This window comes from Mesoplodon mirus (genome assembly GCF_964341445.2).
Source record: "Mesoplodon mirus genome assembly, chromosome: 7".
Lineage (NCBI taxonomy): Eukaryota > Metazoa > Chordata > Mammalia > Artiodactyla > Ziphiidae > Mesoplodon > Mesoplodon mirus.
In genome coordinates this window covers 93,802,330-93,824,677 of record NC_138983.1, presented here as the reverse complement: position 1 = coordinate 93,824,677, position 22,348 = coordinate 93,802,330, and the positions used below count along the sequence as shown (strand labels likewise).

At 46.7% G+C, this 22,348-nt stretch overlaps 2 protein-coding genes across 2 annotated transcripts in view; both read right to left on the bottom strand.

Moving 5' to 3' along the window:
- LOC309807669 (interferon regulatory factor 6-like) overlaps positions 1-22,348 on the bottom strand; it is a 1,069,421-nt gene that overhangs the window by 382,889 nt on the left and 664,184 nt on the right. The gene's annotated exons all lie outside the window — the stretch shown is intronic.
- The window catches only part of LOC309808883 (forkhead-associated domain-containing protein 1-like), a gene marked incomplete at both ends in the record, with an annotated part of 79,345 nt that overhangs the window by 39,697 nt on the left and 17,300 nt on the right, over positions 1-22,348 (bottom strand). Inside the window, 2 exons of the mRNA XM_082629456.1 lie at positions 3,735-4,005; positions 20,096-20,302. Coding sequence (XP_082485582.1) covers positions 3,735-4,005; positions 20,096-20,302 — 478 coding nt within the window. The remainder of the gene's footprint in view (positions 1-3,734; positions 4,006-20,095; positions 20,303-22,348) is intronic.

Below are 22,348 nucleotides of genomic sequence, written 5' to 3'. Positions count from 1 at the left end.
CTGGAGGACTTTGGCCAAGAGTCTTTGAGAAAGCCTGAATAGTCTTAGTAGAAGCTCTGATGGCCTTTGAGGAGGCAGTGAGGGAAGGGTTCCAGGAAAGTGAGGAAAATGTTACTGGGGTTAAGGGATCCTTGTTAGGTGGTGGCAGAAGGTTTCCTAACACGTTGCCTGTGGTCATGAGGAAGGTAGAAAATGTTTGTGATGAGGCTGAGTGGTCAAGCTAAAGAGAGTCCCAGACAGAGTCTTGGAAGGTGCTGCCTGGTTACTTCTTGCTACTTATAGTGAAATGTGAGGGGGAGAGACAGTTAAAGGAAGGGCTGTTAAATCAGGGCAATGTTCTGGGCTTGAAAATTCCCTGCCTCTCCAGGTGGCAAATGAAATGTAAGAAACAGGTTCTGGGCAAAGATCAAATCAAGGGCACTCTCAAGAAAACACAGTCCAGAGAAGAAGCTGAGGGTGTGGTTGTAAAATCCTTTGTTAAGAATACAGATCCAGGGCAGTGTCCAAGAGAACCCTTCGGTCAAAGAACTGGGCTTCTAAGAAGCTTCTGTCCTTTGTCAGTCTTTGCAGAAGCCCATGGTGGAAGGGCTTGTGACAAAAAAGTCTGTGGGCGTGGTTTTTGCCTGATAGGATGAACCCCAATAAGAAGCACTGCCAACTCAGACTGACAGAGACCCACAAAAGTCAAAGAAGCGTCTGGACCCCCAAGCTTCTACAGGGAGGAAGCAGGCTATAAAACTATGCAGCCACATCCATGGGACACCTTTCTTAGGAAAGGGAGGACGACTCAGAAGGCGGAACTCACGGACCAGGGGCAGAGCCAAGAGCCCTGGAAAGTCATTTCTGGGCAAGAGTTGGACTGAAGCCCAGTCAAGGAACTGCCGATATTTTCCCAGCTGGACTTCAGAACTGCTTTGGGCCAGGGACTCCTGTGTGTTTCCTGTTTTTCTTCTTTTGGAACAAGAGGAGTGTATGTAGCAGTGATGCTATGTCTGTCCCACCAATATGTGCTGGGTGTGTGAGGGACAGACCCTTTGTTCAGAGGTCTTCAGATTTCTGGAAGTAGTACTTGATGAGCTGAACGTAACGTACTACACCCATGAGCCCCATCTGTACCTGGACTTGATTTAGACGAGATTCTGGAATTTGAGCCGATGCTGTTACTGGGGTGAGATTTTGGGGGGCCTCGGGAGAGAGGAGGAGGAGTGTGAATCATTGAGGACCCGAGGGCAGGCTGTGGTAGCCGGCCTCCAAGATGACTGCTGACAATCCCCGCCTCCTGGTCTTCAGGCCCGGGTGTAGTCTTCTCCCACACTGGAGGGTGACGCCCTGGGTAACCATCAGGATATTGCAACAATGACAGAGCATGACTTCTGAGGCTTAGTCACAAGAGGTGTTGCCATTTCCATCTTGTCCTCCAGGATCACTTGCTCAGGAGGAGCAGCTGCCGTGTCATGAGAACGCTCGAGCCACTCTCTGGGGAGGCCCATGTGGTGAGGAACCGGGGCCTCCTGCTGACACCCATGTGAGCAGCCGTGTTCGAAGTGGATCCTCTGGCCCAGGTCAAGCCTTCAGATGACTGCAGCCTTACGAGGAACCCTGAGCCACAGCCGTCCTGCTAAGCTGCTGCCAAATTCCTGACCCCACAGAAACCGTATAGATGATAACACATGTTTGATTTTGCTTTAGGCTACTACGTTTGGGGAGAATTCGTTATGCATTCATGATAACTAATACACATTCTGTGTTCATTTTACATGAAGGAGACAAAACATGTTGAGTTCTAGTTAATGGTATATGTGCTAAAACATTTAGGGGGAGGACTACAGATGTGTGCTATTTATTTTGAAATGCATCCAAAAAATAAGATGGATTAATGCAGGACAAGAAGGATGGGTAGACAGAAATGTAATAAAGAGTACAGCAAAGTGTTAGCGGTAGAATTAGGAGGAGAGCTGTCTCTGTAAAATTCTTTTTGCTTTGCTGTATGTTTGAACGTTTTCACATTAAAATGCTGGGGGGGAGGCTTCCCTGGTGGCGCAGTGGTTGAGAGTCTGCCTGCCAATGCAGGGGACACAGGTTTGAACCCTGGTCTGGGAAGATCCCACATGCCACGGAGCAGCTGGACCCGTGAGTCACAACTACTGAGCCTGCGCGGCTGGAACTTGTGCTCCGCAACAAGAGAGGCCGCGATGGTTAGAGGCCCGCGCACCGCGATGAAGAGTGGCCCCTGCTCGCCGCAGCTGGAGAAAGCCCTCGCACAGAAGTGAAGACCCAACACAGCCATAAATAAAGAAATAAATAAAATTAAATTAAAAAAAAATGCTGGGGGGAAATGGCTGAGTAATTTCTTAACTTGGGTGGTTGGTACATGAGCGTTCCTTAGATGATGATGATGATGATGTAAACAGCAGAGATACCTTTCATTTGCTCCTTAGTCTGTTTATTTCAGAATAATAACTATTATTTGAATGGCTGAGGGAAGTGACTAGGTGAGTGGTCCTGAGTGAGACCAGGGAAGGGTGTGGAGGCATCGAGAGACCTGGGGTCTCAGAGGGGTCTGGGGCTGGGACACAGAAAACAGAGAATGGGACCTTCACACCAGTGGCCACAGAAGAAACCTGGGAATCATGCCAGGGACTAAGTCGACCCAGCTACTCTGCCAGTAAGCCTGGCAAGGCCAAGAGGATGGTGACAGACAGGAAGTCTCCTCCCCAAGTGCCATGAGGCCTTCTGGGGGGGAGGGGGGGAGAAGGAAACCCTGATGGCTGTGTGTCCCCAAAGTGACCAGGCTGTGAGTGACAGTCACTGAGATAACCAGCCTTAAATTTGACTGAAAAGCGTTATTTTAGATTAGATTGAATACATAACCTCCGGAGAAGTAATTTTCTCCATAAGCCTCAGTCTCCTCTTACCTGTAAAATGGTAATAAAATATTTAAAAACCTCCTAAGGCAAGAGGGATTTCAGTTACCAATATGTCTATACATCTGAGTTGAAGTATATAAATTTAGATTCTGATACAAATTCATATATATTCATATATATGTAAAAACACACACACACACACACACACACACACACACACTCACCACAGAGGTACTGACGTGTGCAGATGGGCAGAGCACAGTCTTGGAGGAGTTTGTACCAAAAAGTCAACAGGGAGAATTCTGGTGATAAGGGTGACAGCTTATCTTTTACTGTTTTCTAACTTTCTGCTTTCCCCAATTTTTTCACATTTGATTATGTTCTACTTCAGAACCAGAGAACATAAGCAAAAGCCAGAGAAAGACAAATATCATACCATATTGCTTATATGTGGAATCTTAAAAAAGGTACAAATGAACTTATCTACAAAACAGAGATAGAGTTACAGATGTAGAAAATAAACTTATGGTTACCGGGAATAAGAGGGGGGAGGGATAAATTGGAAGAGAGGGATTGACATACACAATACTATAAATAAAGGAGATAACTAAGGACGACCTACTGGATAGCACAGGGAACTCTCCTCAATACTCTGTAATGATCTATATGGGAAAAGAATCTAAAAAAGAGTGGATACATGTATATGTTGAACAGATTCGGTGTGCTGCATACCTGAAACTAACACAACACTGTAAATCAACTGCACCTCAATAAAAATTTAAAAAAAAAAAGGGAAAGCAGAAACTGAGACCCATCCTCCTAGCAAAAGCCCCTCCCCTAATCCACCAAGGAAGCACCCATGAGTACCTTGCCTGATGATGGGAACGCTGTGAGCGGCTCTGTCCACCTCGAAGGAGAACATCTTCTCGCTGGCACTCACGGGCCGCCTGTGGGAGGCTGGTGGGACCATGGGGGGCTCGGGGGACCCCTGCGACCAGCTCCTCTGCACTGGCGCTGGCCAGATGCCCGGGTAGAAGGGGGTCTGTGGTGGTGAGGGTGACTGGTTCAGTTGCTGGGTGGCCCAAGGTGGCTGTGGCCTTGGCCAAGGTGCTGGGCCCCTCACCCATGGGAAGGAGACCTGCAGGGGCAGACAAGAGGGTCAGGGGAGGTTACGAGCAGCTGGGGTGGTCTTCACCTTTCTGTCCCGGCGACATAATTGCTGCCCTAGATTTTGGCGTATAAGTCACTTCTCCCAGGAAGCCCTCCCAGACTCTCCCCAAATTTGGGATGGCGGTCCCCACCATGGGTCACCTTGCACACTATCACACCACCATTTATTGGGTGCAGCCTTCGTGCCAGGCACCCAGTCAAGAGATTCACATGCATTACCTCATTTAATACCCCTGATGCTCTGTGATGAGCCCGAGGCTGAGCAAGACCTAGTGACTTTCCCAGAACCACAGATTTGGCAGTGAGCGTCTGAGCTGGTACAACGCCACCTCTGAGCTCTGAGAGGCTGACAGCTTTTTGTCTACCTTGCTCAGCACCGTATCCTCAGCTCCTAGAATAAACCCTTGGCACATACACAGTAGGTCCTTAAATACTGGTTGAAAGAATGAATGAACACATCTCCGAGATTCAAGCCCAGCTCTCCAGGACACACACATCCACACTGTGTGTCTCACTGGCACTCCCATTCCACCTGTTCCCCGAGGCCGAGAGCTCTGGGGTGGCAGGCACCCCAACTGGCTCGAAACCCAGCTGGCTCATTAGCCTGTGATCCTCAACATCTGCCACATCTGATTCTTGCCAGACGCTCCATAAATATCTATCGAGGGAACCTTTTTTCATCTGACCCGACGGAAGATGTCTGTAGCTACTTTCATTAGAGAGCACATCAAAATCCATCTACACCAGGAGAAGCAAATGCTGAGAGGTGCTGACACCTGGCTTTGTCTTGGTTAATGCTGTTGTGGCCATCCCTCCCCGAGCCTAGTGGTTAAACCGTGACATCGTGAATGCTACCATTTATTGTAATTACTCACCGATTTCTCGCGATAGCCCTGAAGGGGAGGAGCTCTCCTTATTCCTAGCTTACAAATGAGGCTTGGAGAGGTTAAGGACTTCACCAAGCTCAGGTGGTGGTGGAGAGGGTGGTGGGACTGGGGTTCTGGAAAGCTCTTTCCCTCTCTGTCTCTCTCTTCCTTCTCTGCCCCAACCCCACCCCCAGTCGCTTGGCAGAAAAAAACACACTTTTCAAGGAAGAAGCTAAGTTCAAAGGTTTGCCGCCTGTGGCGGTCACGTTTCTCTTTCTGCAGACTGCAGACACATAATGAGAAACAGGACAGAATGCTTCCTAAATAGGAGCACTGGCAGACAGAACTTCCTATAGCTCCAGCTGGATTGTATTCAAGAGGAAGGTTCTCCACTCACTCAGGTTCCCAAACCAGTCTTTTAGCTACAGTCTTTCCCAGCCAAGTCAAGAATCCGGTGAATTCCCCTGAAGACTTTTTTGGAGTCAGGGAGAACACTGTTCGGGAAAATCAAACTCCAATTGCCTGGCGACACCTGGCCCAGCATTTATGATGACACTGGCCCCGTTGAAACCTGTTTCAGGAACGGACTTGGCAGTGTTCCAGAACTCTGTTACCTTATGTGAAGATTCAAATTTCTCTCCACTGTGGGCACCTTGGTCTCCACCTAAGCTTTCTTCCTTTCTCTCCTTTCAGAAGCTGAGGTGTCCTGCTCCTGCCTTGCACTCACTTCTCCATCCATCCGATCCCTTCCCGTCCTCTCCTCTGGGGCTGTCTTGCCTCAATCATTCCTACAACCTTTCCTCATCGATTTAATAAAGATTTATCGAATGAAAGGGCTGAAGGTGGGAAGGGGGAAATTTGAATATGTTTTACCCCCGCCTGATAGAAGACAAATCGAGAGACCACGGGTAGTGTGGAGGAATTCCCTTTTGTGCTGGGATGCTCAGGTAGATGTGCCTCACTGCCCACTAACTGCCAGGGTGCTGAAGGGAGTGGTCATATCTCATGCCTCAAGTGGTTCACTGCCGTAGTGGACAGGCCGCAACCCACCTGGCTCTTCTGGAAATTCCAGGAATCTCCCTCCCAATCTGTCGGCCCATTGCTGTGGGTGTGGCTAAGCAATCAACCAATCACACTCCCTGGACATACTGATTGGTTCAGTGGTGGGGCAAGTGATCCAATCAGAGCCAAGGAGAACCAAGAAGACTTGGCTGGACACCAGGATCTGGAGTGACCTGGTGGGACTTCAGAATGCAGCCAGCATGAGGGAGTGGAGCCCAGACATGGAGAGAGGGAAGCTGTTTATTTATTTTTCAGATTGTGGTAAATAACCTGCAACATAAAATTTATCATCTTAGCCATTTTAAAGTATACAGTTCAGTGGTGTTAAGTATAGTCACATTTCTGTGAGATGGATCTCCAGAACTTTTTCGTCTTGCAAAACGTAAACTCTATTAACCATTAGACAACAACTCCCCATTCCCTCCGCCACCCAGCCCGTGGTGACCAACATTCTGTCTCTATGAATTGGACTACTCTAAGTACCAAGTACCTCAAATAAGTGAAATCACATGGTACCTGTCTTTTTGTGACTGGCGTATTTCACTTAGCATAATGCCCTCAAGGTTCATCCATGTTGTAACATGTCAGAATTTCCTTCTTTTATTTTATTATTAGTTTTTGTGTGTGGTAGGCGGGCCGCTCACTGCTGTGGCCTCTCTCATTGTGGAGCACAGGCTCCGGACGTGCAGGCTCAGCGGCCATGGCTCACGGGCCCGGCCGCTCCGCGGCATGCGGGATCCTCCCGGACTGGGGCATGAACCCGTGTCCCCTGCATCGGCAGGCGGACTCTCAACCACTGCGCCACCAGGGAAGCCCTTCCTTCATTTTTAAGGCTAAATAATATTCCACCATACAGTTTAGAGTGTATTTTTTTTATCCATTAAGCGTCATGGGCACTTGGGTGGTTTCTACCTCATGGCTATTATAACTATGCTGCTGTGAACATGGTGGGGAAAATAAGGAAGCTGGTTTTGAGCACTGGCTGGGGTGCTACCCTGAAGTGCTCCATCCCTGAGGCTGGCTAGAGCTGGTTTCTGTTGCTTGCAGCACACAGAGCCCGAACGATAGGGCCCCTAGTGGGAAGGAGCCAAAGATGTATAAACGCAGCAGAGACTCCAAGCTCTTCGGGTTTAGAAATTTAAAAATAAAGGTTTTTTTTTTTTTTTTTTCCTCTGAAGCATGTTGGTTGAGGGTAGCTTTAGTTGGATGGTTAAAGTTGGTTTTCTCTAGTTTCCCGGCTTGCTTTATCAAAGGGAAGGTCAAGGTTTTCTCAGAAATTGCTGCTGGCAACTACAAGGATACAGGCAGGGAGAAAAGCAAACATAAGAAGAAGACTCACATTAAAAGCTAGCTCTGGGCTGTACAGGAAGCATGGGGTCAAGGTCAGTTATCAACAAGTTTGTTTTTATTATTTATTTATTTTAGATTTCATTCTATTTATTTTTGTCTGTGTTGGGTTTTCGTTGCTACGTGCAGGCTTTCTTTAGTTGCGGCGAGCAGGGGGCTACTCTTGTTGTGCTGCGCAGGCTTCTCCTTGTGGTGGCTTCTCTTGTTTCGGAGTGTGGGCTCTAGGCGCATGGGCTGCAGTAGCTGGGGCACATGGGCTCAGCAGTTGTGGCACCTGGGCTCTAGAGCGCAGGCTCAGTAGTTGTGGGGCATGGGCTTAGTTCCTCCACGACATATGGGATCTTCCCAGACCAGGGCTCGAACCTGTGTCCCCTGCACTGGCAGGTGCATTCTTATCCACTGTGTCACCAGGGAAGTCTTCAAGTCTGTTTTTAGAAACTTTAGTTTAAAAATGCACGCTAATGCCTTTTCTCTTTCTTTGTGTCTGTTCTCTGACCATATGGTATGTTGCCATGGTTGGGTTTTTTGTTTTGTTTTTGAGGTAGCATATGTGATACTCCTGATTTCTTTTCCATACTACCTTTAAAATAGCAGGTTGGGGCTTCCCTGGTGGTGCAGTGGTTGAGAGTCCGCCTGCCGATGTAGGGAACACGGGTTCGTGCCCCGGTCCGGGAAGATCCCACATGCCACAGAGTGGCTAGGCCCGTGAGACATGGCCACTGAACCTGCACGTCTGGAGCCTGTGCTCCGCAACGGGAGAGGCCACAACAGTGAGAGGGCCGTGTACCGAAAAAAAAAAAAAGCAGGTTGTCAACCACCTGGATTAACCATGACCACATCCACGGCTGAATTTATATTAGCTTTAATAAACACAGGTCAATGATTTACTCAAGAAATCACTATATTTTTTTTTCAAATTATCTCCTTGTTCTATGTGTTATTTCTCCAATATCTGCTTCTAACCCTGTAAAGAGTGTAAGTTGAACGGGAGACCCTAAAACAAATTCGAAGTAGTTTGCACATCGAGTGCCTACAGTACACATGAATTCTGCCAGGAAGCCCTGGAGCCTGCAGAGAAGGTGGAAACTTAGACCTTGCCCTTGGAGAGCTTGCTATGTGCTCTGCCATTTGTAAGTAATTGTGGACAATACAACGGCTATGAGCCACTGTGTAGAGAAGCCTCAGATGTGCCACAGTCTGTGCTGGGCACTTAATGCATGTGGTCTCATCTGATCTCCAGAATAATCTTGCAGGAGGCATTTTACCCCTCATTGTGTGGATTAAGAAACTGAAGCTCAGAGAGGTTAAATGACTTGCCCAACGTCTCACAGCCAGGAAGTGGTGACACTATTGGACTCCAATACCTGTGCTCTTAGGACTTCTAGGTTACTCGAAGTCATGATTTATTACCTGCTTTCCATACTCACAAACGGATCTTAGACGATTGGTTAGTGAATGATAGGCTATTTTCCAAGTTAAAAAAAGGAAATGAACATTAGATGGTGTGAAAAAACACAAGACATCGCATGGGCTACTTAGAAATGGGATTTTCTAGGAACACTGACAACTGTCTTATGGAAGTGTTATTCATCTGGTACATGCCACGCCCTGGAAGCAGCTCAGAGGACCCCAGCCTCCATCCGGGAAGACCTGTGGTATGTTCACTGCTGTACCAGAGGAGTGCTGGGGCCAGCTGGTACCCGCCCACGAGAACTGATTGTTAAATGTCCAGGAATTTTGCCAACTGGTTGATAAACACAGCCATTAATAAGAATTAACTTACATAAATTTACAATTAAATTATATCAGAAACAATTGGTATACAAACTTAAAAGTCACCCCTTCCTAATTATTTTACTCTATTTTATTATTACCTATGCTCTTGAGGTTATTTCACTCTACTATATGTTTCTGTTGGAAATGTTACATAGTAATGTGTTACCACACCTCTCTTTCCTTCTCTGTATTCAGGGATGTGTCATTGGGAGCTGGAAATTGACCGTGGAGTGCGTATTACACCATAGAAATCAGGAAATGTTATAAATGAGGGCTTGGTTTTTAAAAAGTTTTATAAATAGGTTTAATAATGGTGGTTCATGTAGAGCTTGATTTTGTTTGTTTGTTTGTTTTGTTGATTGCCTAGACTTAAGACGGTAATGGAGAAAATGTTAACAATGCAGATTATACAAAAGCATGTTGTGTCTTAGCCGTTATGTTATGAATAGAGCAAAAAATTGGGGAAACGTTCTTCCAGTATTTAAAAATTATTATCTGATGCAGCAACAAAGTCACTCATGTCACTGATGAACATGTGAAGTTCTAACGTCTTTCTTTTTTCACTTGTATTATTCATAAATCCAAAATATCCAAAAATACCCACCAGTGCTCAGGTTGGGAACTCTCTCATTCGTCAACTGCAATGAGAAATTGGCTATGGATACAAGAGTTCACCTAAAGTCAATGAAAGCATTCTGTGAGACTCAGCTGGCTATATAGAATTTACAAGAAAGAGTACTGTATATTTTGTTACATGGAAAGACTGTGCTACACATTCTTTATATCAGTAAACCTTATGCTATGCACCCATGTACTTTACTTTTTCCAGAGAGCTGGTCATTAAATATTTACCAGCCATTTGCTGGCTGTGCTGGCACCCAGCAGAGTGCCTACTACTCATGGTAGGTGTTCGCTGACTGAGCTGAACAGTTGGCAAATGGAGTGTAAATAAAAAGCACTTTGATTCTGGGGCTGGGATGGGGAAAACACATGCTAAGCCTGGTGCATCTTGTAACAGCAGAGAGTAAGCAAGTGCCCAAAACGAAAAGGTGGGGAGATGCTCAAGGACAGAGCAAGCAATCTGAAAGAGCTCCCAGTGGCCAAGGCTGGAAGAATTTGAGCGAAGAAATATTTAATGAGTATTGGATTATAATTCAAAGTGTAAAATCAGTATACATGGATCCATACTGACATAGATATATTAGTGAGTAAATACATAAAGGAGGGAGAAGAGACCGGCTTCCTTACAGAAGAATTTAACATACATAGATGTGGAGCTTAATTCCCATGGTCTGGAAGGGCCTGGGGGGTAGGGGTGATGGTGGCGAGCAGGGACACTGACCGCAGCATGGAGGAGCCATGGACCTGGAAAGACAGAATGGAGACTAGAAAACATGGCCAGTAGATCTCAGAAGCCAGGAGAGGGTGCTACTTGGTGCCAGGACAAATGGCCTTTATCTCAACAGCTACCGGGGTGTCACCGTAACTCAGAGACGGGTAATAATTCTATGTCCCCAAGAAAAGGGTAAATCACGTACGGGGCTTCAGTGTGAGAAATCAGGGTTATACATTTAGAACACAGAACCGCCAAGTTATACATTATTTTTAGGTTTTGGAACTTAAAAGAATTAAGTCCCTTTGAGCTGTTCAGAAAAGCCATTCGTTTGGGTTTTTCCCAGCTGTGTTAAAGGAGATCTGGCCCATCTAATTTTCCCATTTTCTTGTAAATCTTCAATCTTACGGTTTTTCCTTTCCTTTCAAGTTCTAATCAGCTTCCTGGTCAGTCCATAAAATGGGAAATAGAATCTAATGAGAAAACAGCCGGATTTTTGCAAATAGCTTTTGCTACCCGTAGACTTGGCCTGCTTCAATTCGGTCTTGCCAGATAGAGAGACAGAATGAATGAATGAATGAATGATCATCAACTAAGTTCAGAGAAGGAGCAACGTGGTTCTGATTTGGTAACAAAGGGTGTGGTCTGCCAGAGGAAGCAGGACGCGGCCTGGTTCCTGACCGAGTCTGGGTTCTGTCTCAGCAGGATGCTAAGGGTTCAGCCCACGCTCCCGTCTCCACCTCCCCCGATGTCATCTGCATCGCCTGTAGACATCTGGTGACAACACAGCCTCAGGGGTCCTTTTGTGTGAGTTTCTGCTGCAGAGGCCGAGCCTGAAGCTGTCTGCTGCCCCGTGCCCTCCACTTCACTGGTCTCGGGAAATCGCCTTTGATATAAAACACCCAGCCTCAGGAGTTCTCATCACATCAGTAAGTCCCCACGGGACCTGTAAGAGCACAGGGTAGAGGAAATCCTACAAGGTCAGGTAGGAGATGACAAAGCTTGACCAGAAAGAGGCTTTGTTCTGAAGGGCACCATGCTCTCTGGTCATTCACTCCGTTGCCGGCTTCTCAACCCCCGGTACAGTAAAGCCACATCCTCGTCAACAACGGGCCCTATTCAGAGGTCCCAGGAATGTGGAAACACCACCCTTCTTGGGGATGGACAACTAAGGCCCTGACTCTGAGCTTCTCATCACACCAGTTCACCACAGGAGAGAAATGAGCAACTCTGCTTCCTTGGAGATTGGCCTGGGACTTTTCCAATGGAAAAGTGGATTATTCATCATTTTCCTCCCCCCAGATCCTTAGTGGCAAATCCTGTTAGGAAGGCTCCACTTAGGCAATAGGAATGCTTCCTAATGTCATGGACATCTTCTTTGTTTTTGCCTCCCCTGCATCCATTTCTTCCATCTTCTGGATGGGCACCTTAATTTTTTTTCAGGGAAGACACCCTTTCCCTGACAATCCTGAGACCATAGAACTCTGACCCTTCCACCCCAGGGGTGAGACCATAACCCAGGCCTGGCCAATCAGAGCATTCCTGGCCCCTGGCCTCAGTGATTGGTTCAGGGGAAGCCACGTGATCCAAGCCACTTCCAATGAAGATGCTGGCTCTTTCCCTGGAACTGCTACTTTGTAGGGTGCTGGGGCTGCTGCTGGCCACTTTCCTACAGGTGAGGCAAGAGTCTGTCTGAGATTGGGAAGCTAACAGGGAAGGAAGAGTCAGATTCCTGACCATGATTTGGGCGCCTGGATCCAGCTGGGCCTAAGCTGCAGCTTTTGGCCTTTTCAGTTCCATGAGCTTTTTTTTTTTTTTTTTTGCCTAGGCTAGTTTTAGTTGGTTTTCTGATACTTGCAAACAATCAAATTTCCTGGACAGTATGCTTACTGAGACTTTAGCATAAGCATCACTATGTACTCAGAGTGAAAGTTGTTTTAAAGGTTATGACATGCTCAAATAAAACCCACCAGACTGTCATCATGCACCAAATTTACCTTTCAACTTATAAAAGTAAAGCAGCATCTCCAGAGAAGAATGATTTAAGACCAAGGAACCAATCATAAGACAAGTAGTAAAACGCTGCTTAGAGAAACTTTGATAGATAAATAGTTCTCTAGCTACAACAGGCTTCAGACTACAAATCCCAAATTTCTGCTTCAAAAGTGACTCAGGGAAGACATTCCATAGTTTCATTTATTTCATTTTTTGGCCTCGCCGTGCACTTGTGGGATCTTAGTTACCTGACCAGAAATTGAACCCAGGCCCTCAGCAGTGAGAGCACTGAGAGCACTGAGTCCTAACCACTGGACCACCAGGGAATTCCCAACAGTCCACAGTTTTAAAAGAAAACTTTCCAGTTGAAGAAACAGGTAAAATTTTTAATATGCATCTGTTGTATATATAATATGTTAATGTCTAGTACATTTATCAGATCCATGTCAATGTAATTATATTATTACTATATTTGCAAATGCATATATATGTGTATGTATATTTAGAACCACATATTTCCAGCTCTCTTTTAAAGAGGTATTGAAAAGACTGTTCAAAATTTAGTTTTCCAGCTTGTCTGTTTTTTCTTATTCCTCAGTAAACTTAAGCAATTAACCAGCACATTTCCTGGCACACAGTAAGGCTCAATCTGAGTGAGTTCTTTCTCCCCAGCTCCCCCCTCTACTTTAAGTTCTTCTTTTAGAAACCAAGTCAAATGAAAGAGGCAGGACTGCATAGTGTTACAGGCAGAGGCTGGTCAACGTTTTCTGTAGAGCCAGACAGTAAGCATTTCCAGCCCTGTGGGCCATAGGATCTGCCCAGCTTACTCTGCCGTTGTAGCCGACAACACAGGCAATACTGAAATGAATGGGATGGCTGTGTTCCCAGGAAACTTTACAGAAACAGGCGATGGCCCGCACTTGGCCCTGGGCCATAACGTGCCGACCTCGGGTTAAGACCTTGGGATCCGGCGTCACACAGACTCTGGTCCGGTTCCCGGCTCTGCTCCGTCTCTGGGACCCTGACGAGTGTGTCATTTCTGTGCCTTGTCTGTAAGACACAGGGATACCAACAGCCATTTCTTAGTCTGTGAGAAGTGGGTGAGATAGTGCACGTGAAATGCTGGGAACACTTCCTGGTCAATAATAAATGAGCATAAAACATTAGCCACCAGGTGTGATCACCATCGTCAAAAAAGGAGAAGAAAGGGCGCAACTGAATTTGTCCAGGAACGGCAGCAATATCCCTGGTAAAGAGTTAGTGGGTGGACTTCCCTGGGGGCGCAGTGGTTAAGAATCCGCCTGCCAATGCAGGGGACAGGGATTCGAGCCCTGGTCCAGGAAGATCCCACATGCCGCGGAGCAACTAAGCCCATGGGCCACAACTACTGAGCCTGTGCTCTAGAGCCCGCGAGCCACAAGTACTGAGCCCGCGTGCCACAACTACTGAAGCCCACGCACCTAGAGCCCATGCTCCGCAACAAGAGAAGCCACCGCAAAGAGAAACTCGCGCACTGCAAAGAAGGGTAGCCCCCGCTCGCCGCAACTAGAGAAAGACCGCGCGCATCAACGAAGACCCAACGCAGCCAAAAATAAATAAATAAAATAAATAAAATAATTAAAGAAAAAAAGTTAGTGGAGCCAGGGACTTCCCTGGCCGTCCAGTGGTTAAGACTCCACGCTTCCAATGCAGGGGGTGCAGGTTTGATCCCCGGTTGAGGAACTAAGATCCTGCATTGGTGTAGCCAAAAAAAAAGTTAGTGGAGCCAAACAAGCAAGGAAGCCAGATAACTGAAAATGCAGTTTCTCCTATTATCAGTGGCTTTCGTTTTTACCCACATAATGAATCATCCCCTGTCAGCGTGTGAAATTGCAGGTTGGACTGGGAATTGCAAGACCTTCATTAACCGCTGGGCAGTGAAGGACCTGCCTGGGCTCTCACGGCCCCACGATGCTTCGTGCTATTAGGAAAAGGCTCCAAGGGACTCAGGAGAGCTGGCTTTTAATCCTGTCTCTGGATCTATATGACTGATGCCTAACCTTGGGGAAGTCACTGAAACTCTCTGAGCCTCAGTTTATGCCATGATAGGGGTGGTCCCAGGGACCTCTATAAAAACAACTGAAGGGGGAAAGGGGACCTGGGATTAATGAGTAGCTCCTTGGCAGAAATTGGAAATTGAAGCTCAGAAAGGTAAAGCCAGTTGCAGATGGCATTTCAACTTGGGTCCATCCAACTCCAAAGCCCTTGCTTTCTCGATTGTGTTCTGCAGAGCTTCCCCATTAAAGCAGCAAGGAATATTGGCCGACAGAGGGCGCTCTTCTCGCAAGACAGGACGTCATGACATTGCAGGGACAGAAGACAGTATCCAGGAGCCACGTGGGAGAGTCTGGCTGGACTGGGAACAGGGCAGAGCAGGCTACAGGGAAGGCCAGACACAGGCAGTCATGGGGATGGGGGCTGCCGCCAAGGAGCTGTCAACCCCCTCATGGAACAACTCGGCACGTCATTTGTGGCGCCTGGCTTCCTTTTTCATTCTGGCCATTTCCATCCATTTTGCCGTATTTCAGAACAGAGAAAGACATGATGGATACATACGGGTGACGTGGGTTTCCTTACTCAGCTGCCTTGTAAGAACGGCGCCACTGTGACTAGCACAGCTTGTTTCCACACCTCCTTTCCCAGAGCTCAGAAAGCACGAGTAAAGGCAACAACCAACAAAACCCACAGCACGGCAGCACACCTGACTCTGGGACTTCAATTTCCCACGCCTGGTGCCAAGACTCTATGGGATTAATCAACGGTTGCTTCAGGGCATTGCAGATGGCCCTGCGGGTTTTGTCCTGCACAGTTTCAGTGGGCGCCATCCACATGGACTACGTTGTGAATGGTGACCCTGGAGTTGTGCAATATGGCAGCCCTAGGTTATACTTTGATGAGAGAGGTATAATTTACAAAGTATGGTCCTGGGGGCTTCCGTGGTGGCGCAGTGGTTGAGAGTCCACCTGCCGATGCAGGGGACACGGGTTTGGGCCCCGGTCCGGGAAGATCCCACATGCCGCAGAGTGGCTGGGCCTGTGAGCCATGGCCGATGAGCCTGTGCTCTGCAACGGGAGAAGCCACAACAGTGAGACGCCCGCGACCACAAAAAAAAAAAAAAAAAGGATGGTCCTGGGCACAACCTGCCTGCCAATGCACTTTGTCAAACAAGAGTTTTTCTTTATATTTTTCCATCTTGTATGTTATTCTATGGGTAATTTATCTGCAAATATATTTATCTGCTAGCGGGGGCAGGTCTTGGGAGGTTTCCCTGTCCAAAAGGACACTTACAAAGGAGGCATCTTGGCTGCTCCATGCTGGTTTGCTTGACTCTAAAGCTGAGGGTTATCATGTGCTTATTAGGTGCCAGATGCTAGACTAAGCAATTTACGCACTTTGCCCACTTAATACCACAGTCACTCAAGGTGGTAGGAACTATTGTTACAGGAGTGGGGACCGAGGCTCTGAGAGGTAGATGATTTGTGCACGTCCAGTATAAAAGCCGGTCAAGAGCAGGGCTGGGACGGCGCTGGAGTCAGCCTGACCTCAGGGCACGTGCTCTAACCACTGTGACATCTGCAAACACATCTGGATTCCTAAGCGCCCCGCACCTCACCCCCCTCCCCCAGTAAAATGCTGTCACACCCTCCTCTGTTGGCTAGGGTCACCACAAAACCTGAACTAAATGCTTTCATTTGGGAACTCTTTGTCGGGAGAAGAACAGTTCTCATCATACTTAATCTGTATGATATCAGGGCAGTCCTCCGTGGAAACTCCATCCAAGGAGGAAACACAGCGCCCTCACCAGGGACCCCAAAATCAATTGGAAACAAGAATATGCCAGAAGCAAGACGGCCACGAATTTTTTAGAAAAACTGGGCTTCAAAATATTTGATGAGAGATGCTCTTCAATACCTCTCCCTTTTCCCCTCTTCCTTTCTCTTCTTTTAAATAGCCAGCAGGTTGGGGTCATCAGGAAGTGGAATTTGTAGGAAGGTGTCAGTCAGTCCACAGGCCGCCCTCACACGGACGCTGCAAAGGACCCCTGCATGAATATGAGCATCATGGATGGAAGCTTCTCAAGCTGGGGACGCCCCGGCAGAGAGCACTTTTGAGAAGATGGGGCTGTGGAGAGTCCTGCAAAGTGCCCTGGGCACAGGCCAGGGGAACACTTGTGCAGCTGCCTGCAGTCAACCAAGGAATGAAGCAAGGTGCAAGTGCGTGTAGGAATAAGAATTGAAAAAATCCGTGCATATTCGAGTGACCATGAGAGTATGCTTTCCTCGGTGTGAAAACCGGTCGAGGCTACTGCTCCAGCTAGCATCAGACTAAATGGTTTTCTCCCCTCCTTTTTCCGCAAGTGGGGATAGTGTTTAATTTGCACTGACAAGCTGTGTGGCCCCGGGGAAATTACTTAACCTCTCTGAGTTTCGGATTCCTTGTCTGTCAGATGGGGATCATGGGAGAACCCATCTCATAGGTTGCTGTGAGCGTGAAATAAGGGAGAGCAGGTGAATTGCTTAGCACAGTGCTGTTCACGTCAGTGATTCCTCCTGCTGATTTCCTGGTTTCTCTTCTTACAAAGCATCTTCTTCCGTCTTATCTACTCAAGGTTAGAGGTCGTCATCACTTTTTCCCACAATTATATAAGAAGCACCTTGTAAGATAAAGTCCCCATTCCATAGTTGTACACCCGTGTGCATAACAAACTTACTCAAAATGGCCAAAAGGTGGAAGCAACCCAAGTGGCCGTGGATGGATGAACAGGTAAACAAAATGTGGTGAATCCATACAATGAAATATTCAACTGGAATGAACCATGAGGATATCATACTAAGTGAAATAAGATGGTCACAAAAGGACAAACAATGTAAGATACCATTTATATGAGGAACCTAGAATAGTCCAATTCACAGACACAGAAAGCATGGTGGGAGGGGAGGAAGGAAGCAGGGGGTTTGATGTGATGGGCATAGAGTTTCAGTTTGGGAAGATGAACAAAGTTCTGAAGATGGATGGGGGTGATGGCTGCACAACAGTGTGAATAGATTTAATGCCACTGTGAACTGTGCACTTAAACATGGTTAAGATGGTAAATTTTATGTGTATTTTACCATAATTTTGAAAATTAAAAGTTAAAAACAAACCCCAAAATGAAATACCTCCAAGGTTTCTCCGAGGTTTGGGGTGATAGAAATGGAGGAAAGTGTTCTGAGAGCAGGTTGTGGTGATGGCTGCACAACTCCATCAATATATTCAAATTGATTGAATTGGACACTTCAAATGGGTGAAGTTTCTGTTATGTAAATTGTACTTCAGTGAAGCTGTTAAGAGCAAGCAAGCAAACAAACACATGCTGTGATCCGGAGGAAACTTTGGAGGATGAAGGAGCTGTTCACTGTCTTGATTGTGGCTATGGTTTCACAGGTGTACCCATATGTCAAAGCCCATCCACTTACAGACTTTAAACATGTGCTGTTTATTGCATGTCAATTATATCTTAATAAAGCTGTGTTTTAAAAAGGCAGAAGAGTATTCCATATATAACGAACTCCTTATAATATATTAAACTCCTTAGAATATATTAAACAATATAATTTATTAAACAATGCCCCCTTTGGATGGAAATTTAGGTTTCAAATTTTATGCCCCTATCAATAATATTTCAATAAATATCTTTGTAGGAAAAAAGAAGAAAAAAATGCAGATATTGTTTGCTGCTCCCCCTCTTCTTCTCCCCACGGGCAAGCCACAAAGTCAGAATTTCCCAGGGAGGGGGCCTGGGAACCTGTAATTTTACTGAACATTCCTGAAAATTTCTTGGAATCAGACATGTTGGGGCACATTGAATCAAACTTCATGAACTTGGATTTTCAGGCTTGGGAGTGTGAAATCCCCTTTTCTTTGATCCCTAAAAAATTCTGTAAGTGTTCCATACAGATGATTCTAAATTTCGGTTTCCCTCCTATTGGCGGTGCATCAGAATCATCAGGGAGCTTGTGAGAATGCATATTCCCAGGCCCTACTCCCAGGGAGGATGTGTATGGTTGCCAGATTTCGCATAAATAAAGAAATGAATAAATCAATATATAATAAACTATAGGGTGTCCGTTAAATCTGAATTTCAGATAAACACCGAATAATTTTTTTAGCATAAGTGGTTCCTTGCAATAGTTGGGCCACACCTGTACATAACAATGATTTGTTGCTTCTCTGAAATTCAGATTTCACTGGGTGTCCTGTATTTCATCTGGGAATCCTAAGTATGAGTCCTCAGGCCTGGGGTGAAGCCCACATCTGCACTGTGGGTCTGCTCCCCACGTGCTTCTGACGAGGGGGATCCTTAGAACCCATGTTGAGAACCCCTGATCAGGTCAACACCTTCTATGTCAGGAGCCCCTCCTCAGGGCGGCCAGTGGATCCCAGTGCATCCCACAAGTGAGCACACTTTAATGTTGGTCCAAGGAGGAAAAGGGGGCTGAGAAGCAGCAGGACAAAACTGCCCCAGGTTTTCAAAGCCAAACGTGGTGGATGCGGTGTCACGGGCCCTGCAGCCTGAGGGACGGTGCTCATCTTCTCTGAGTGAGTATTTAAGGCTGCCTAGTGGACCCACACCCCAGGATTCTGTCTAGATTCTCTAAACTTTATTTATTTATACCCAGCCTCGTCCCCGAAAGGACTTTAAGCCTCGGAGGTCTCAGTCCATGCAGCGTTCTTGGTGCTGGGGAGTGAGGTTAACACGCCGTCTCTCTGGGACACACACGACAGGTATTAATTGTGTGCTCACCACGAATGGGCATTATTCTGGGAGTTTTACAATTAGAACCATCTCATTTAGCCCTCGAGATAAGCCTGCAAGGTCATTGCTGTCGTTGGCCCCATTTTGTAGATGAGGAAACCGAGGTTCAGAGGGGTCCAATGGTTTGTGCAAGAGCGCACCGAGTAGGCCAGTGGCAGAGCTGGGGTTCTGACCCAGGACTGTGTTGCTAACCAGCCCCCATCCTGCCTCCCTACTGAACCAGATACTTCTGGTCACTGAGCTTTGCTGGGCGAATTTTGGCTTACGTTCCGCTTAACCTGGGGCCATACTTTAGGTCCTGATCCCGGGAACATTTCTGATCCGGTGTGATAACAGCTGGCAGGCCTTGAGCGTCTACTCTGGCCAGAGACTTTGACTTTTTATACATAGATACTCTCTCAACGCCCTGCACCGCTGAGAAGACCCAGACCCAGGCATACAGAGAAGCCTGGCCGAGGTCACAAAGCTAGGAAGTTGCAGAGCACTGATCTGCCTAAAAAGGAAGCATCCATCTCTGCATCTTCAAAAGCACACACCTGCTTTCCACCTCCCCTCGCCAAGCTTCACTTTTCAGGAAAACGCTCTCGCTCCGGGCTGGTCGCTAGGCAACCCTTTCATGTAATTCCACGAAATGCCCAGAAGAGGGCGCGAGGACTCGCTTTCCCCGGGCACCCACGCGATGGGGCTGAACTTCGCAGACTCGCGAAAGGAAGAGTGACGCGCTCCAGACGAACTCCACCTGTGGCCGTACCCGAGCCCTAGGCTGCACGGAAGGTGACACAACACGGCACCTCTGCACCCCCCCACCCCCCCACCCCCCACCCCCGCAGGGGCCTGGACTCACCGAGGCTGGGTTTTCGATGACCAGTTCGTAGGTCAGCCCTCTGGACCCAAACCTCAGGATGTCTCCGGGTAGGAGCTTCACAGCCACGTTCTGAATGTGGCACTCATTGACGAACGTGCCGTTGCAGGAATTGAAGTCGTGGAGAACAAAGCTGCTTTCGGCCTCATTATATTCAATGAGTGCGTGATGGTTGTCGACGTCTGCAGACTGAAATGCAGAAGGGGGACAGTCAGAGCCAGGAATAACAGGAATAACAAGGAATAACTAGTGCCACTGACACTGGGGGCCCCAATGTGCTAACCACTTCATCTGGCTGGACGGTCACTGCAATCCTCATTTTAAGAGGAGGATGCTGAGGGTCAGAGAGGTTAAGTGACTTGCCTAAGGCCACACAGCTAGTGAGTGGAGGGTCACCAGACCCTGACAGCAGACCGAGACTAGATGCCCAGTTTTGGGGTAGGGCGTCAGGCAACACAGAGGCAAGAGGGAACTCGGGGGGAATTGGCCAGGAATTGGCCACTTGATAGTTCTCTGATCCCATGCCAGTATCCTTTTGGTTGTCCCGAGTGGCAAGACAGCAGAAATGGCCCAACACAAACCAGAAAGGTCAGTTGGCAAGTGACAACTGTCCATTTACTGCAAGTGTTAAAGTTCAGGGGAGGTTTTGTAATAATTGTTGTTTGTTCTATTCATTTTTAAAATAACATGTTTTTTGTAATAATGCAGAAAATGAGAACTAGAGAAAAACACAAAGAAGACATTAAAATCACTTAGACTCCCGTCCCCCAGAGGCAGGCACCAAGAACACGGTGGTTCACATCATTCCAGTCTTTTCTCTATGCTTACAATCTTTTTAAAAAGTTTAAACACAATTGAGCTCACACCACAAAACATAGTTTTATAACTACCTTTTAAAAGCCTTGGTGTACAATGAAGGTTTTTCCCATGTGCTTAATTATTACTGTTGCTTCTTAAAAGCTAATCAGAATTTATCTAACCAAAGATGATCTATTTTTCAATAGGGGCCCTGGTGTGACCACATTTCCCTCAAAAGAGAGAGACCCCAGACAGTGATTTGTCAGTGGCGTCAGACACCTCCTGTGTAACCACTTTAATAAGAAGAATGAGCAAAACTCGGCACCAAGGAGGAAATATCACATCCCCCCCTGGCCCCAGCGCCCTGGACTATGGGCTGCAGGGCACGCGCGAAGTCTTCTGTCTCCTCAGGACACTGCCTATGAGCCATCCACTCCAGCCTGAGACTTTGCAACTATTTTCTAAGTCACTCTTCTCAGAGTGCCTCATCCAACTTTCATAGAGGGTACTTGGACTTAGAAATCTATACTAATGTCCCACAATATAATTATAACCAATAGCTTTTATTAATAATAGCTTATAGTATATGAATAGATAATAATATAACTGCATATATTAGTAGAATATATTAATGACACATTATGTGTAATTACACAAATGCCAGGAAATTTGCTAAGTGCTTTACTGCATTATCCCGTTTCATCTTCACAATAATTCAAAGGGATACTTCCTCATTTAAAACAAAAATTAATTTTTTATTGAAGTCTAGTTGATTTACAATGTTGTGTTAGTTTCAGGTGTACAGCAAAGTGATTCAGTTATACATATATATAATATCTATTCTTTTTCAGGTTCTTTTCTATCACAGGTTACTGCAAGATATTGAATATAGTTCCCTGTGCTGTACAGTAGGTCCGATAGTTACTCATTTCTTAGATGAGGAAACTGAGGCATAGAACGATTAAGTGTGCCCACAGTCAGCCACTTTGACTCGCTTGGCTTGTTCCCAGGTTTGCCTGATTCAAATGACTGTGCCTTTACCCACTTTTCAAATTCCTACCAAACACTTTGGCACTTAAAATACTGAAACACAAGAAGAAAGCAGGAGCAGCTCTATTAATTTCAGGCAGAGCCAACTTCAGAGGAAGGAAAGTTATCAGGGATAAAGAGAGGCGATACATAGTGATAAAGGGGTCGATTCTCCAAGCTGACATAACAGTCCTTCATTGTATGTACCCAACAATAGAGCATCAAAGTATGGAAGGCAAAAACTGATAGGACTGCAAGGAGAAGCAGATGAATCCATCATGGTAGCTGGAGACCTCAACAGCCCTGGGTCAGTGACGGGCAGACCCACCAGGCAGAAAATTAGTAAGAATGAAGTTGAACTGAACAGCACTACCATCATCTGGATCTAACTGGCAATCACACAGCTTC